Source organism: Bos taurus, chromosome 5 (genome assembly GCF_002263795.3).
Source record: "Bos taurus isolate L1 Dominette 01449 registration number 42190680 breed Hereford chromosome 5, ARS-UCD2.0, whole genome shotgun sequence".
NCBI classification, from domain to species: domain Eukaryota; kingdom Metazoa; phylum Chordata; class Mammalia; order Artiodactyla; family Bovidae; genus Bos; species Bos taurus.
In genome coordinates, this window is record NC_037332.1 from 108,315,009 (window position 1) to 108,330,678 (window position 15,670).

Sequence of the window (15,670 nt, forward strand, 5' to 3'; positions counted from 1 at the left end):
CTCAGCTCTATTTGCTGAAGATTACAAAATGTTGCCCTGGGAGCAGAGGCCGGCTTCTGGTGAAGGGGCTGGAAAGATACTGTGTTGCTGGAAGCCTGGGACGTGTGTGGAGTCCTGGGACAAGCCCCATAGAAACCAGCGGTGAATACTTTCAGCAAGCATTTCCCATCAAGGGCTCAGTGATCGGTGCCCGTGGATGTTGACAAACAGGTTGACTTTGTCTGGAAAATCGCTCCCCTTGTCACTGGCGAGGCCGGTGGGGCGCGTCGGTGGTTGTGGGCCTACACTGCCACCTGGCGGTTGGCATGTTCTCTGCGGTCCCGAAATAACTGCAGCAGCTGATGAAAAAGCAACCACGTTCCTGGAAGGGAAGGGCCCTTTCCACGGGGAGAATACTCTTCAGAAATGGTTGAGGATGGGTAAGAAGCAAACACCGCTGAAGCACGGCATTTGCTGTGATGTGATGTGAGCAAAGGGCTTTTCCCACGCGCGCAATCCTTGGCACCCGGTACCCTGAAGGGTGGAGTGAAAAAAGACGCGTGACTGAAAAAGTCTGAAACATTTTATTTCATATTATACATCCTTTTTCTTTTTAAAAAGGCAGAAACATTTAGGGAAACATTTGACAAGAAAGAGCCTTGGACTGGAGGGCTTCGGACATGGGTTTTGAAATGTCTTGCTTTCACAGAGTCTTCTTCACGGCTGCTTGTGTCAAGCTGAAGAGATAAGCCTCGTAGATGATATTTAAGAAGTTGTCGTCATTCTGGAAAACAGAATCAGAAGCCCTGAGGGGGTGAGACTCGGCTGCAGGAAGCAGAGGCTTAGTCTGTCTTGGGGCTGGGCCGGCACCCGGATCCTAAGCTGTTCCTCCCCACCTGTGTGCTCACAGTGTCTGGTCTGTGTGAACAGGGGGGCTGCAGGCCAGGCCGTGGAGGTGGGGGGGTATGAGTCAGGTATCGGTCCTCAGCGGTCAGCTGGGGAAGCAGCAGGTGCTCGTGGCCTGCAGCGTGGGGCACCAGCCTTGGGGATGCATGGAGTGAGGCCGGCTCGAGAGAGGCCTGGTCAGTCTGCTGCCTGCAGAGACACCGGGCCTCTGGAGGCTGCTCGGGGAGGACAGAACCCACTCGATCCTGCCCGCCTGGCTGCGAGATCACTGGTGGCTCTGAAAGGTCCCCCAAGTCACCCACAAGCGGTGGTTGTTGCTGTTTAGATGCTTTACGACCTCATGGGCTGTAGCCCACCAGGCTCCTCTGTCCATGGGATTTCCCAGGCAAGAATCCTGCAGTGGGTTGTCACTTACTTCTCCATGGGACCTTCCTGACCCTGGGATCAAACCTGGGTCTCCTGCATTGGCAGGCGGGTTCTTTACTACTGAGCCACCGCGGAGGCCAGCCTTTGCTGTGGGCCAAAGTTAAGACTTCAAGGCAACGTGCTTGGTGAAGCCAGAGCCAGAGCCCTGCCCTGGCCCCGTTAGCTGAGGACGGCTCTGGCCCTGGCTGGTGGGCAGCGATGAGACCGGGGGCTCTGCTGCTGCTCCAGGGGCCGAGGGACCCATGGAGGTTTTCTGTTTCTGAAGCTGGAGACTCCCTCCTGCCCAGCTCCGTGGCGCTCTGGTGATCCACCCATGGCTCACACGCCTGCTCACTCCCAGGCGCTCACGGGGGAGCAGCCAGTGCAGGTGACAGACATGTGAAATCTAACTAGCGAGGCCCGGGGGAGGGGCCGCTGCAGCCCCGCAGTGTCTCAGCCCCTGCACAGAGAACTGTGGACAGGGTTATTAGATGGAATAAGTGCCTGTCAATTCACATTTAAGGGGTTTTTGTCTATTGCTCACAGAAGTGTACAGATGTCGTCTCCAAGTCTTCATGAACTTACAACGACCAGCCTCTGGAAAAGGAGGGGGCTCCCCTTCCTGGGAATCAGGGAGGTGTAGGCAACTCCTGTCTGCTCCGCCTTCATGCACACTTGCTTCCTGACCCCTTCCCCTCCTCTCTAAAATGTGTTACCTTCAAACTTTTGAGCCGGACTACAGAGCACAGACAGAGAAGGCAATGGCACCCCACTCCAGTACTTTTGCCTGGAGAATCCCATGGACGGAGGAGCCTGGTAGGCTGCAGTCCATGGGGTCGCTACAGTTGGACATGACTGAGAAACTTCACTTTCACTTTTCACTTTCATGCATTGGAGAAGGAAATGGCAACCCACTCCAGTGTTCTTGCCTGGAGAATCCCAGGGACAGGGAAGCCTGGTGGGCTGCCGTCTATGGGGTCGCACAGAGTCGGACACGACTGAAGCGACTTAGCAGCAGCAGCACAGAGCACAGAAGTGCTGGCCACTCTCTCAAGGTCACCTGACACTCAAGCAAAATAACACGAAAATCCTTTTACCCAAAGAGACTATTTACCCAAAAGACCCCTGGGCACGAGAGCTGAGCTGTCTGGGTCTACTGGCAAACGTCTGCTCTTTTCAGGGCCTGCCCCGAGTCCTGGGCTGTGCTCTGTCTGGGCCGCCCAGCCGCCTCATGGCGGGCCCGTGGGGTGGGCAGAGGCGCTGGACAGTGAGGCTGCGGCCCCCGCTCTGCTCTTCGCTGGAGGGTGCCCTCAGGCCTGTCCCTTGGCCTCGGTCTCCTGGTCTTGGAAACCCAGCCCGGCACAGCTCTGTGCTAATGTCCTTGTTCTCGTTATTTCACAGGGACGAGCGAGCACAGGAGGTCATCCCACCCCATCCTCACCGCAGGCTTTAAGATCTCTGTAAAACACGCCTGGGCTGCCACAGCCGCTCCTCCGGTCCCCGCTGCCCCCTCCCCGGGGCTCAGGGCAGCCTCTCTCCAACTCCTGCTGGTTCCCAACGCCCCCAGGCCAAGGACTCTCCCAGTGGCTGCGGGATTGGTGCCTGCCTCTTCCTTTCCTGCCCTGGAGGACTGAGTCCCTTCTCCAAGGACAGCACCCTGAGGAGCGGACTCATCCACCCGGAAGCGCTGAGCTGCTGCATCACCCTCTGGTTCTTGGGGAGCAGGAAGTGGGCAGGGCACCCCAAGGGTCTAAGGGGCAGGAAGTGGGCAGGGTGCCCTAAGGGTCTCTGGTGAGGCCGAGGAGGAGGCGGTGCCCGCCTACCTGGATGAGGTGCAGCAGGGCCTCCTGGAGCTGCAGCTTGCTCAGGGCGCTGCCAGGGGTCCCCGGGGGCTCAGGCGTCCGCAGGGGCAGGAGGAGGCCGGTGGGAGTGGCAGCGGGGTCCTGGTTTCCTGGGGGCAAGGGTGCACGGCTCCTCTCTTGCGGCGGGGCCCAGCTGGGCTGCGCGAACACCAGGGGCGACATGAGTGGAGGTGGGGTCGCGGCGGCCGGGATGCGCTGGGGTGAGAGGACCTGGCCGGGGAGACGGAGGCAGGTGGGCAGGTGCGGGCGGCTGGCGCATGTGGAGGGCGAGGACAGTGAGGGGGACACGGCAGGCTCCAAGGCTAACCGCCCACAGCTCCAGCGTCAGGGCCGCCCACAGGAGGCCAGCTGCGCCTGCACTGCCCCCACCCCACCCCGGTGCCATGGGCCTGGCGTCTGCTGTCATACCCACTGGCCCCTCAGCATGAAGGCTCGTCCTCTGAGTAGCACCTCACTTCCCCGCTTCCGGTTACCACTTGACCGCATCTAGGACCTGGCCTTTCCCTTGGGGCTCGCCATCCATGCCCCTGCCTGCTGGGGCCCATCTTCCTGCTGTGAGGGAGCCGCCCCGTTCCTCGCCTGGCGTGGGCAGGACGGGCAGGGTCACAGAGTCACATCCTCACCCCCCCACCTCCTGATTCTCTGCATTCGGGCCTGGGGGGACAGCGCCCTAGGGACTATTCCTGCAGGCCCTGCAAGTGACCTGTCTGTCTGGGCGGGTCAGTCTGCCTTTCTTGCCTACCAGATCTAAAACCAAGTTTTCAATAGAGTCTCCTGGCCCCTCGGGAGCTGCTGTGACCTCAGTCACCCTCTAGGCACCGTCCTGGGCAGAAAGCAGGCAGAGGGGGCGGGTGGTTTGTGTAACTGTCCCCAGTCGTCGTTTGAAGCAGAGGTGCCTCCATGGGCAGCTTGTAGAGCACTGGCTCTGTGGCCTGTGAGCAGGGAAGGGGGACGTGCCCGTGCGGGTGACCGCCAACCATTAACTCCAGCTTCCTAGTGCCTGGTCTGAATCCTCAGGGACAAGCAGAGAAGGGGGGCAGGTCGCGCCGGGGCGAGGATGCAGGTGGGGAGCAGCCACTGTCTCACCATCAACGGCCCGCATGAGCACTTTGACCCAGTCTGACAAACACGAAGACTGTGCTCCACGCCTGAGGCCTTGGTTCCTAAAAGTGAACGACTCTGGGGCCCCGCTGGAAGCCGCTTGCCCAAACAGGACAGAAGGACCAAGGAGGACACATAATACACAGGAAGAACTTCCCCAACTTGAACCCTGAGGCGCAGTCAATGATCTGTACCAACCCAAACGGAAAAAAGTCCCTCAGATCTCCAGATGCTGCCTGCACATGGGCAGTGAAGAAACGGACAAGCTTTCAGTTTTGTCACCGTCCCGAGTTATTAGTGACCACAGAGAACCAGCGTCCCCGGAGGACAGAGCACTTCTAAGAATGACGTTTCCTTTCTGGCAGTCAGTGTGCATGTCGTTGGGGCAGGGGCAGCTTCTGCCTTCTCCTGACCCTCAGTAAGCTATCCCTGCAGAGATGGGCAGGAGGCTGTGCCTTTCAGGGTCGGTGACCCGCTTTTCTGCTGACCTCAAGAGCCCACAGGCTGCGGCACCCACAGGGACAGGCGCCCAGCTCACCTCCACGCAGCGCGTGCAGAGGGCCCTGGCCCGCAGCCAGTGCCTGAAGGCGCGCACTGCACCGTGAATACACAGCAGTTTACTGTGAGCGACATATCCAGCGGGGACCAGAGGTCTGACACCCTGGAACAATTTCAGACCCTAAGTTTCCAACCACAACGACCTGGGGTTTTCTCGTATCCATGTCACATGTGGAAACAAGAAGTCTTCTCTCTAGGAATGAAGCATGTTTGAAAGGAGGGCTCCCAGACGCTGCGCAGAGAGCAGACCCCTTCCTGGCAGGAGGTGGAGGTAGACGCGGTGTTCTGCATGGACCCCGTCCAGTGCTCCCTGGCAGGAGGACACTTACCTGAAGGAGGGGAGCTGGTTGCTCAGTGCTGGGGGGCGGGTCCCTCCAGGGCTCCAGGGGGTTCCGCGCTCGGGTGCTCAGGGTGGCTGTGGGGAACTTGGCTGCCAGGGCTGGGCGGCCGGGCGCTGGCAGCTGCTGTTCCTGCTGTACCGCCTGGAGCCTCCGCAGCAGCTCCCGTGGGGAGACCTCGCCCGGCCCAGTCACCGGCTGATGGCCGGGGCCGGGGCCGGGGGGTGCTGGTCTGGGGAGGGCCCGGGGCCCTGGAGTCTGGGGCGGGAGGGCACTGCTGAGACGGGTGGGCTGGGCCAGGGACACGGGGGTGGTGGCCGAGCTGGCAGGTGCTGGCGCCCCGGGCTCACACCTGTTCTCAGCCCCGGGTATGCTCTGCACCTGGAGGAGTTTCTGAGTCCCAGGGGCTGCGAGTGCGTGGCTGCGGGGAGACCCTGTCTGGGCGGGCCCAGCGCAGGCCGCCCTGAGGGCGTCTGTGCAGGGCCGGCTCTCAGGCAGCTCTGCCAGCGGCTGTAGGTCCATGCTCCTGACCATGAGCTTTTGAATGGCAGGGCAGAGCTGCTTGTCGACAGGGGGCGAGGGTCTCCGGGGCTCCTCATAGGATAGGGATCGGACAACCCCCTGCCGCATTGGGAACTTCTCTGGCTGCTGCTGCTGCAGGGGGAGGGTCTGGGGAGGCCCTGTGGCCTCCTGACACGGGGCTTTGTCCTGCTTCCCGAAGAGTGCCGTCAAGGACAGGTGCTGGGGTTCCGGGTCTGAGGTCTGGAACAAACACACACGTCTGAGAGCATGTCCATGTGTGATGGGGGGAATGAAACCTAACTTACCCACCCAATGGTTTTTATTTACAAGGGGTCAATTAGAGGATAGAAAAGCCTAATGATTATAAAGTGTACACACCTGGGACTGCCTTTCTAACATCAAATTTTGTCACAGGCTTCTCCCTCCCATCCCAAGACAGCTGTCATATTTCAGTATTTGTTGAATTTTTTTGGGGGGGGCCGAGCCACATGTGGATCCAGTTCCCTAACCAGGGATGGAACTCAGGCCCCTTGCAATCGGAAGCCTGGAGCCCTAAAGGTTGGACCACCGTGGAAGTCCCTCACTATCCGCTGACTGATGAGCAGTCAGGAGACGCTTGCTGGGCCTGGGGACGACCGTGTGCAAAATCACAGACACTGGCAGATGGAGGACCGTCGCCTCAACAGGAAGCACACCTCCCCCTGCAAAGTACCTGGAGACACCGAGCAAACACAGAAACACAAGGGTTTCAGAATTCCTGATAGTTTTCCACAGAATGATAGAAATTAAGGGCTGGAGAGTTGTAAGTCATCACTCTCTCTAACTTGATCCGAATACACAGCAGTAGCTCTAACAGCCTGTCAGAGGCGTAAATGCCAACCATGGCTGGCGACAGGCCTTCTTCCTTCCTGCCTGTGCCCTGGTGCCTCTTGCGGCTGCTGCTCCCTGCGGTTGGGCTAGGAGAACACACGTGTAGCCTAAAGACACATATTCCAGTTTCTCTTGTAAACAATTTCCACGAAAAGCAAACTTATAATAAAAACTAAAAGATAATTAGAAAAGACTTAAAAAAAAATTCAATGCAAGACTTGCATGAGCCAGTCTTTATGTCTTTTGGCTCCATGTTCATCTTTAAAGTTGATTTAAACCAACAATTCCCTTTAAAAAAATTTTTTTGATGAGGAATAACCATAGGTACTGGTTATACCCACACTCAGTGATGGAACTTACAGATTAGCCCTTTTGCTGATGCTGGGGTATTCTGAGAAATATATATACTCATACAAAAACTGATGTCATGTTTCATGTTTGTATCTTAGAGGCAAATACAGTGACGGGTCATGGGCTCTAAAGGGGGACTTGACACCAGTCCTTAGACCAGGAGTCCCACCCACACAGGGCACATGGCCCCGGACTGGGCACCAAGGGAAGGGCTGCATCTCTTGTCAGTGGCCGACCTCAGAAGGATACGGCCCAACGGGTAATAGTCTCGTCGGCTCCAACGTGGTATTAGGCTGCTGTCTTTTGGAACACATTAACCTCTAAGGAGTCAAGTTCACAGAGTAAGGGAAATGCCAAATATCAAAACAGTAATCCTTTGTAGGAAGAGCAAATTATACATAATGACAAAACCTCCACTTTGAAATCTCTCTTTCCTGGATCAACTCTAGGGCACCTCCACAGCACAGCCCTCCACCCCCTCGCCCCTGACCAGCCTCAGGGCCAAAGTCCCTCAGGAATCACCGGGACCGGGTGGAGAGCAAGGACCGTGCACCTGGCCGGGCCGAGGGCCCCGCTGCTGCCGGCTCCCACTGGGTTTCACTGGAATTGGCTTGATGAGGTTGGGGTTGTCGTGGATAGCGGACGAGCTGCTGATCTGTTTGGGCTCGGAGCAGGTTTTACACTGAAATAGAAAAAAGAACCTTATTTTTGGTGTAAAAGAAACTTAATCTCTTAAGAAGAACGCACCTTCATGCTCTTTATCGTATCTGTGTGCTCAGTTGCTAAGCTGTATCTGGCTCTTGGCGACACCACGGATGGTAGCCTGCCAGGCTCCTCTGTTCATGGAATTTTCCAGGCAAGAATACTGGAGTGGGTAGCCATTTACTATTCCAGGGGATCTTCCTGAGCCAGAGATCGAAGCTGAGGTCTCTCACACCTCCTGCATTGGTAGGTGGGTCCTCTACCACTAGGGCTACCTGGGAAGCCCAAGCTGTGTTTGAGTCTAAACCAAATTCACTGAGTGTGTCTCAGCGGCACAGTTCAGCAGTGCTCCATCGGCCTGCAGGATCCAGAGGCCCCGAGACGCCCGGAGGTGTGACAGTCTGCGGGTCTGCCTGAGAAGCAGCAGCTTTAACAAAGTCTCTGGCTCTCCCACGGTAATCAGCAGTACAAAGGCTCCCCGGGTGCCTCGTCTGGGTCAGGGGAGGGCTCCGAGCCCAGTTGGCAGCTGACTTAAGACTGGAGAGCTGCATCCTCAGAGCGACTGACCCGCTTTGGTCTATAAACCAACGGGTAAAGCTGACTCAAACCACTGATTTTAAAAATTACTAACATCATCCTTATTTAATGAGTGATTTTTGCATAAACAGAATAATTCAAATCCGAGTGTTCTGAACCGCTCACTACAAATTAGAATTTCACAGAGAAAGAGATGAGAGACAAGCCTCGTCATTTCAGATCCCGAGTCATCACCGCCCATTAATCTAATCAACCGTGCAATTGCTCACACGCTGGGATTCATAGCCGGGAGGGTACGGCAGCGTTGTCCGCATCTCCCTTGCTGAAACAGCAAATAAAACCGTAAAGCGCGGTCTTCTGCAAGGTGGGCTTGGTGGCGTCATTCGTTTCAATGGCACACTTGTGCCCTTGGGCCAGGACACACTTCTCTGTCCCCAGTGTGGAGTGGCCATGAATACAACCTTCCCCCCCACCCGCAACAGCCCCCCACCCCGGACCCTGAGCATTTCCATAAGCTTCACGGCTGTTGGCTGCACTTTCTATCTGAGGATGTCGGGGCTGGGGCTGATCACCACTGTGCTTGCTTCGGTTTAGAAAGTTCACTGCGCAAAGGACTTTTTTCAGCCAAGAATTCCGTCCGCCATTTGCATATCTGGCACTAGTATTATTAAATGGCACACTTTCTGAGTCATAAAAAGTTATTTCCAATTCTCAGGTGAGTTATGGCTACAGGACCACTGGCCTGGCTTCTGAGATGTGGATCAGCAACATGAGACCAGAGTGTGGTCCCTGATAGAGTCACTGATAGAATGCTGGCGTGAAAAGGCTTGACAGCCTGCTGGCTGTGCCGAAGACGGTGGAGCTCGGCTCACTTCTGCGAGTGCTCCCGTCTGCACTCAGGGTCCCTGGGTTGCCAACTGCTTTACTCTGCACATGCTGAGGTGGGCCGTGGACAGCACCCCCCAGGGGAAGCGGCCAGCAGCTGCTTCCTGAGTCACCACCACAGGCCATCTACCAATGAAGCTTCACTTTCATGTAAAAAGTGCTCAGAACAAGACTGACTTCCACGGCTTGCAGCTCATTATCCAGAGGTTGAAGCTTCTACAACTCTCCCTACCCAAAGCTTCTATGCCCTTCCCTACTTGGAAAAACACACAGAATCGGCAAAAGTGTATAACGGATTCTTCGCAGAGAAACCGAGGCTTTAACAGCTACATCACATGAGCCTGTTTATCACACAGACACAAGTATCCACGAGGCAGGGAAGCCTGGGGGAAAATATACTTGAAGTGCTAAAGGCAGACATTGTTGGGTGGTAGGGTTATGGGTAATTTCATTTTCTTTCTTCTACTTTAAAATTTTCTCAGTTCAGTTCAGTTGCTCAGTAGTATCTGACTCTTTCCAACCCCACGGTCTGTAGCACTCCAGGCTTCCCTGTCCATCACCAACTCCTGGAGCTTACTCAAATTCATGTCCATAGAGTTGGTGATGCCATCCAACCATTTCATCCTCTGTCGTCCCCTTCTCCTCCAGACTTTCATCTTTCCAAGCATCAGGGTCTTTTCCAATGAGTCAGTTCTTCGCATCAGGTGGCCAGAGTACTGGAGTTTCAGCTTCAGCATCAGTCCTTCCAATGAATATTCAGGACTGATTTCCTTTAGGATGGACTGGTTGGATCTCCTTGCAGTCCAAGAGACTCTCAAGAGTCTTCTCCAACATCACAGTTCAAAAGCATCCATTCTTTGGCACTCAGCTTTCTTTATAGTACAACTCTCATATCCATACATGACTACTGGAAAAACCATAGCTTTGACTAGACGGACCTTTGTTGGCAAAGTAATATCTCTGCTTTTTAATATGCTGTCTAGGTTGGTCATAGCTTTTCTTCCAAGGAGCAAGTGTCTTTTAATTTCATGGCTGCAGCCACTATCTGCAGTGATTTTGGAGCCCAGAAAAATAAAGTCTCTCACTATTTGCATTGTTTCCCCATCTATTTGCCATGAAGTGATGGGACTGGATGCCGTGATCTTAGTTTTCTGAATGTTGAGTTTTAAGCCAACTTTTTCACTCTCCTCTTTCACTTTCATCAAGAGGCTCTTTCGTTCTTCACTTTCTGCCGTAAGGGTTGTGTCATCTACATATCTGAGGTTATTGATATTTCTCCCAGCAATCTTTGATTCCAGCTTGTGCTTCATCCAGCCCAGCATTTCACATGATGTACTCTGCATATAAGTTAAATAAGCAGGGTGACAATATACAGCCTTGATGTACTCCTTTCCCGATTTTGAACCAGTCTGTTATTCTATGTCCAGTTCTAACTGTTGCTTCTTGACCTGCATATAGATTTCTCAGGAGGCAGGTCAGGTGGTCTGGTGTTCCCATCCCTTTAAGAATTTTCCACAGTTTGCTGTGATCCCCGCAGTCAAAGGCTTTGGCATAGTCAATAAAGCAGATGTTTTCCTGGAACTTTCTTGCTTTTTTGATGATCCAGCAGATGCTGGCAACTTGATTTCTGGTTCCTCTGTCTTTTCTAAATCCAGCTTGAACATCTGGACATTCATGGTTCACGTATTCTGAAGCCTGGCTTGGAGAATTTTGAGCATTACTTTGCTAGCGTGTGAGATGAGTGCAGTTGTGTGGTGGTTTGAACATTTTTTGGCATTCCGTTTCTTTGGGATTGGAATGAAAACTGACCTTTCCCAGTCCTGTGACCACTGCTGAGTTTTCCAAATTTGCTGGCATATTGAATGTAGCACTTTCACAGTATCATCTTTTAGGATTTGAAATAGCTCAACTAGAATTCCATCACCTCCACTAGCTTGGTTCATAGTGATGCTTCCTAAGGCCCACTTCACTTTGCACTCCAGGATGTCTGCCTCTAGGTGAGTGATCACACCATTGTGATTATCTGGGTCATGAAGATCTTTTTTGTATAGTTCTTCTGTATATTTTTGCCACCTCTTCTTAATATCTTTTGCTTCTCTTAGGTCTATACCATTTCTGTCCTTTATTGTGCTTATCTTTGCATGAAATGTTCCCTTGGCATCTCTAATTTTATTGAAGACATCTGTAGTCTTTCCCATTCTACTATTTTCCTCTATTTCTTTGCATTGATCACTGAGGAAGGCTTTCTTATCTCTCCTTGCTATTCTTTGGAACTCTGCATTCAAACGGGTACATCTTTCCTTTTCTCCTTTGCCTTTAGCTTCTCTTCTTTTCTCAGCTATTTGTAAGACCTCCTCAGACAACCATTTTGCCTTTTTGCATTTCTTTTTCTTGGGTCTTGATCACTGCCTCTTGTACAATGTCACGAACCTCCGTCCATAGTTCTTTAGGCACACTGTCTATCAGATCTAATCTCTTGAATCTATTTGTCTCTTCTACTGTGTAATTGTAAGAGATTTGATTTAGGTCATACCTGAATGGTCTAGTGGACTTCCCTACTTTCTTCAATTTATATCTGAATTTGGCAATAAGGAGTTCATGATCTGAGCCACATTCAGCTCCCGGTCTTGTTTTTGCTGACTGTATAGAGCTTCTCCATCTTTGGCTGCAAAGAATATAATCAATTTGATTTCAGTATTGATCATCTAATGATGTCCATGTGTAGAGTCTTTTGTGTTGTTGAAAGATGGTGTTTGCTATGACTAATGCGTTCTCTTGGCAAAACTCTGTTAGCCTTTGATCTGCTTCGTTTTGTGCTCCAAAGCCAGATTTGCCTGTTACTCCAGGTATCTCCTGACTTTCTGCTTTTGCATTCCAGTCCCCTATAATGAAAAGGACATCTTTTTGGGGTGTTAGTTCTAGAAGGTCTTGTAGGTCTTCATAGAATTGTTCAACTTCAGCTTCTTCAGTATTACTGGTCAGGGCATAGACTTGGGTTGCTATGACCTTGAATGGCTTGCCTTGGAAACGAACAGAGATCATTCTATCGTTTTTGAGATTGCATCCAAGTACTGCATTTCGGACTCTTTTGTTGACCATGATGGCCACTCCATTTCTTCTAAGGGATTCTTGCCCACACTAGTAGATATAATGGTCATCTGAGTTAAATTCACCCATTCCGGTCCATTTTAGTTTGCTGATTCCTAGAATGTTGACGTTCACTCTTGCCATCTCCTGTTTGACCACTTCCAATTTGCCTTGATTCATGGACCTAACATTCCAGGTTCCTGTGCAGTATTGCTCTTTACAGCATCGGACCTTGGTTCCATCACCAGTCACATCCACAACTGGATGCTGTTTTTGCTTTGGCTCTCTTCATTCTTTCTGGAGTTACTTCTCCACTGATCTCCCTTTCTCCACTAAATCTTCTCATTGAACATCAAAAGACAATACTTCTTTAATTTCATAGCTAAGTCAGAGGTATATCCAGAGGACAAATCTTCCTTCTTGCCTTAAACCACAAAACAGTCTTAAATACAGAATAGCCCACTGATTATTTTATTTTTCTTATTGCAGTATAGTTGACCTGCAAAATTATATTAGCTTTAGGTGTTCATAAAAGTGGTTCAGTTATACGTGTGCACACGTTCTTCAAAATAGGCCACTTCTAAAGACTCGGCATGAAGCCCCACAGCCCTTGACCCCCCCTGGCCCAGCCACTGCACCAAGCTCACCTGCCCTCCAACTAAGTCTAATGGAGGAAGAAGCTCAAGGTCACGGTGCTGCTACTTCACAGCAGATTGATAGGCATTTGCTTCTTCAGGGAGAAAACATAAAATATTGTCCAAAACAAGTTTTTCAAATTACTCTATTAACTTCATGTAAAAAGGCATTTGTAGTGTTGCCAGGTTTCGCTTTATCAATATCATCTTCCTCCAGCTCCAAGTATTTCCTCTCTCACTTTCTGGGATTATCACACATTTAAGAGGTTTGGAGTTGCAGAGGCCTCAGCGGTCAGTTGGTGTACGACTCAGTCAGAGCCGTGCTGTTCTCCTGGTATGTGCCCGACATCCAGCACTCTGTCCTCCTGAAGACTTGTGGTCACATGCTCTCATAGCAAGACTCCCGAGGAAGGGCAGTGTTTCCATGCCCACCTTCCCATACCCGGGCCCGGGCCGCTTCTGAGGCCCACGCTCTGTGTATTGGAAGAGTGGATGACACAGACGTGAGCAGACTCGCCCAACCTGGGGGCTCTTGGGGCAGGTACCCCTGGTGGGTGGGTCAGAAGCCATACGAGGGACCGAGAACACATGAACTGAGCCTTCAAAGATGTCCCCTGCTGATGGATGAGTAGAGGAGGAGGGGGCTCCCCCAGGGGCGGCGAGGCTGGGTCGCCCTGGTCACATGGTGGGTGCCCCAGAGGGGCCCAGGTGTCACACGCTGGGCAGTGAGAGGCGAGAAGGGTATGGAGCAAGGCCAGTGTGGCTGTGCAGGTGCTTCTGGACACTATCTGGCTGGTGATGGCAGGAGGACAAGCATCTTCTGTTACTGATCTCTCAGCTGGGCGATGGACACTACACACATGATGTGTTTTATTGTTGTTTCTCAGTTGCTAAGTCATGTTCAACTCTTTGTGATCCTACAGACCATAGCCCACTGTGGGATTCTCCAAACAAGAACACTAGAGAGGGCTCCATTTCCTCTTCCAGGGGATCTTCTCAACCCAGGGATCGAACCTGCATCTCTTGCATTGGCAGGTGGATTCGTTAACATGGAGCCACCAGGGAAGCCCCTGGGGCTACGTTTTAATCCACTTAAAAGCAAACAGTCTTCAGTCTACTAAAAGTCAACAAAGATGGTATTACTCATAGGCTTCTGTTTGGCGGAAGGAAGGGGACCAAGTCTGCCTTAACGGGCAGGTCCCCACCTGGAATCTGAGTGCGTCATGGTGGGGACGGGACTCACCTTCGTGTACTCGTCTTTGGCCTTGGTCAGCATCCGCAAGATGTCGGCCTCCTTGCCCTCTCCTGAGCCGAGGCTCACGGGCGAGGCCCCGGCTCCCGTTCCGTGGTGGGCTTTCAGCTGTTCGTACTGAGTGAGGCTACAAAAACAAAGACGAGATCCATACCAGAAAAGACAGCTCAACACAGCCAGCAAGTCCTCACCCAGTTGTTTTTATCTTGTTACGATCGTGTTAGAAAAAAGATCACTGGAAGTGATGAGAGAAACATGGGAGTCAAGGTCCCAAGTTCACTGACCACAGGACTGCATCTGGAGGGGCATGGCTTCCACCCTGCCTGGTGTCCCATGGCAGCTGTCACCCAGCCAGGGCAGGGTTGAGGGGCTGGGACGGAGGCCAGGTGGCCCCGAAAGTATTCACTATTGGGTCCTTCTCAGAAAAAATCTGTGACTCCTCATTGTGAGCATTAGGAGGGACCCCTGAACTGCTGAAGAACCCAATTCAGGGTTCTCAACCTGGAGACTAGGTTCCCAACACGGAAGATCCAGTCTCCCCCTTCTTCCAAAGTGCCTGGGAGTCTAAGCGCAGCTGAGCCCAGCCCCTGTGTCCTGGATGGTTTAGAAGCACAGCGAAGGTCCCACCGCAGAAGAGGGGGTGTGAAAACACAGCACTGGGAAGCGCCTCTGTCCTCCTGAACACCTTGCAGAGGGGAGGCCAGGCCTCTTCCCTGCTGGTAGGGGGGCGCGTCTCCCTCCCGTGGGAGGGCTCTGACCGTGGCTCATGCTTCCCCATTGCTGCCATGAAGTTTGCGGGGAAAGAAAGCTGCGGGTTCGCTGAGGCTCAGCTCTGAGGATGGGTGGAGAGTCCACATGCATTGTGCTTGGCTAATTGCTCGACACCAAGCAGGTCCTGCCCCAGCTGCTGAAGAATCACCACAGAACCTGAGTGTCTTCACATCGCCTCCTGGCTGGGAGACACGGCGCCTTTTAATCTATATGAAGCCCTGCTATTATTATCTGCCGCAGTTTACAATCACAGGAATGTTCTAGGAACTAGCTGTTACGGTGGTAAATACCAGTTTGAACACACTTAATCACCATCTGCAGCCTGAGCTGCTTACCTAAAACTAGCTCTCACCAGCTCGGCTTTTCAGAAATCAGTCTTATCTATAAAAAAGTGCTCCCCACAGCCCATATTTTACGGCCACTTTTTAGCCATACATCAACAAGAATCAGCCACAGGTTTGCATATAGCCCCTCCCTCTTGAGCCTCCCTCCCATCTTCCACCCCTAGGTTGTCACAGAGCACTGGGTTGAGCTCCCTGAGCCAGAGAGCAAATTCCCACTGGCTATCTATTTCACAGATGGTAATGTATATGTTTCCCTGCTACTGTGGCCATTTCATTGACCCAGGATTTAAAACTGACAAATGGTTGGTTCTCTAGCAGATGGAGCTGCTCGTTTGAGCCTGTGTGGGAGGCAGCTGGATTCCATGTATGGCTGAGCCCAGTCCCGGCCCAGGGTCATGGCATGCAGGAAGCTCACTCGCTTCCAAGCTCTGAACCAGCCACAGGAATGCAGGGAAATAACTCCCTTCCCATGAGCGGCCCTGGGGCTCAAGAACCTCAGAGGGTTGACAGATCCCCAGGGGGACAGTGTGCTGACCTGGGCTTCCTTTCAGGTCATCAGGGGAGC

The 15,670-nt window shown here is 52.7% G+C and overlaps 1 protein-coding gene across 2 annotated transcripts in view; it reads right to left on the reverse strand.

Annotated features, from left to right (window-relative positions):
* Positions 1 to 544: 544 nt before the first annotated feature.
* DCP1B (decapping mRNA 1B) overlaps positions 545 to 15,670 on the reverse strand; it is a 42,484-nt gene continuing 27,358 nt past the window's right edge. Inside the window, 5 exon segments of one of the 2 annotated variants that reach the window (NM_001034467.2) lie at positions 545 to 763; positions 3,114 to 3,362; positions 5,141 to 5,911; positions 7,446 to 7,574; positions 13,982 to 14,117. In NM_001034467.2, coding sequence (NP_001029639.1) covers positions 683 to 763; positions 3,114 to 3,362; positions 5,141 to 5,911; positions 7,446 to 7,574; positions 13,982 to 14,117 — 1,366 coding nt within the window. In that variant the 3' untranslated portion in view covers positions 545 to 682. 2 annotated transcript variants of the gene reach the window in all.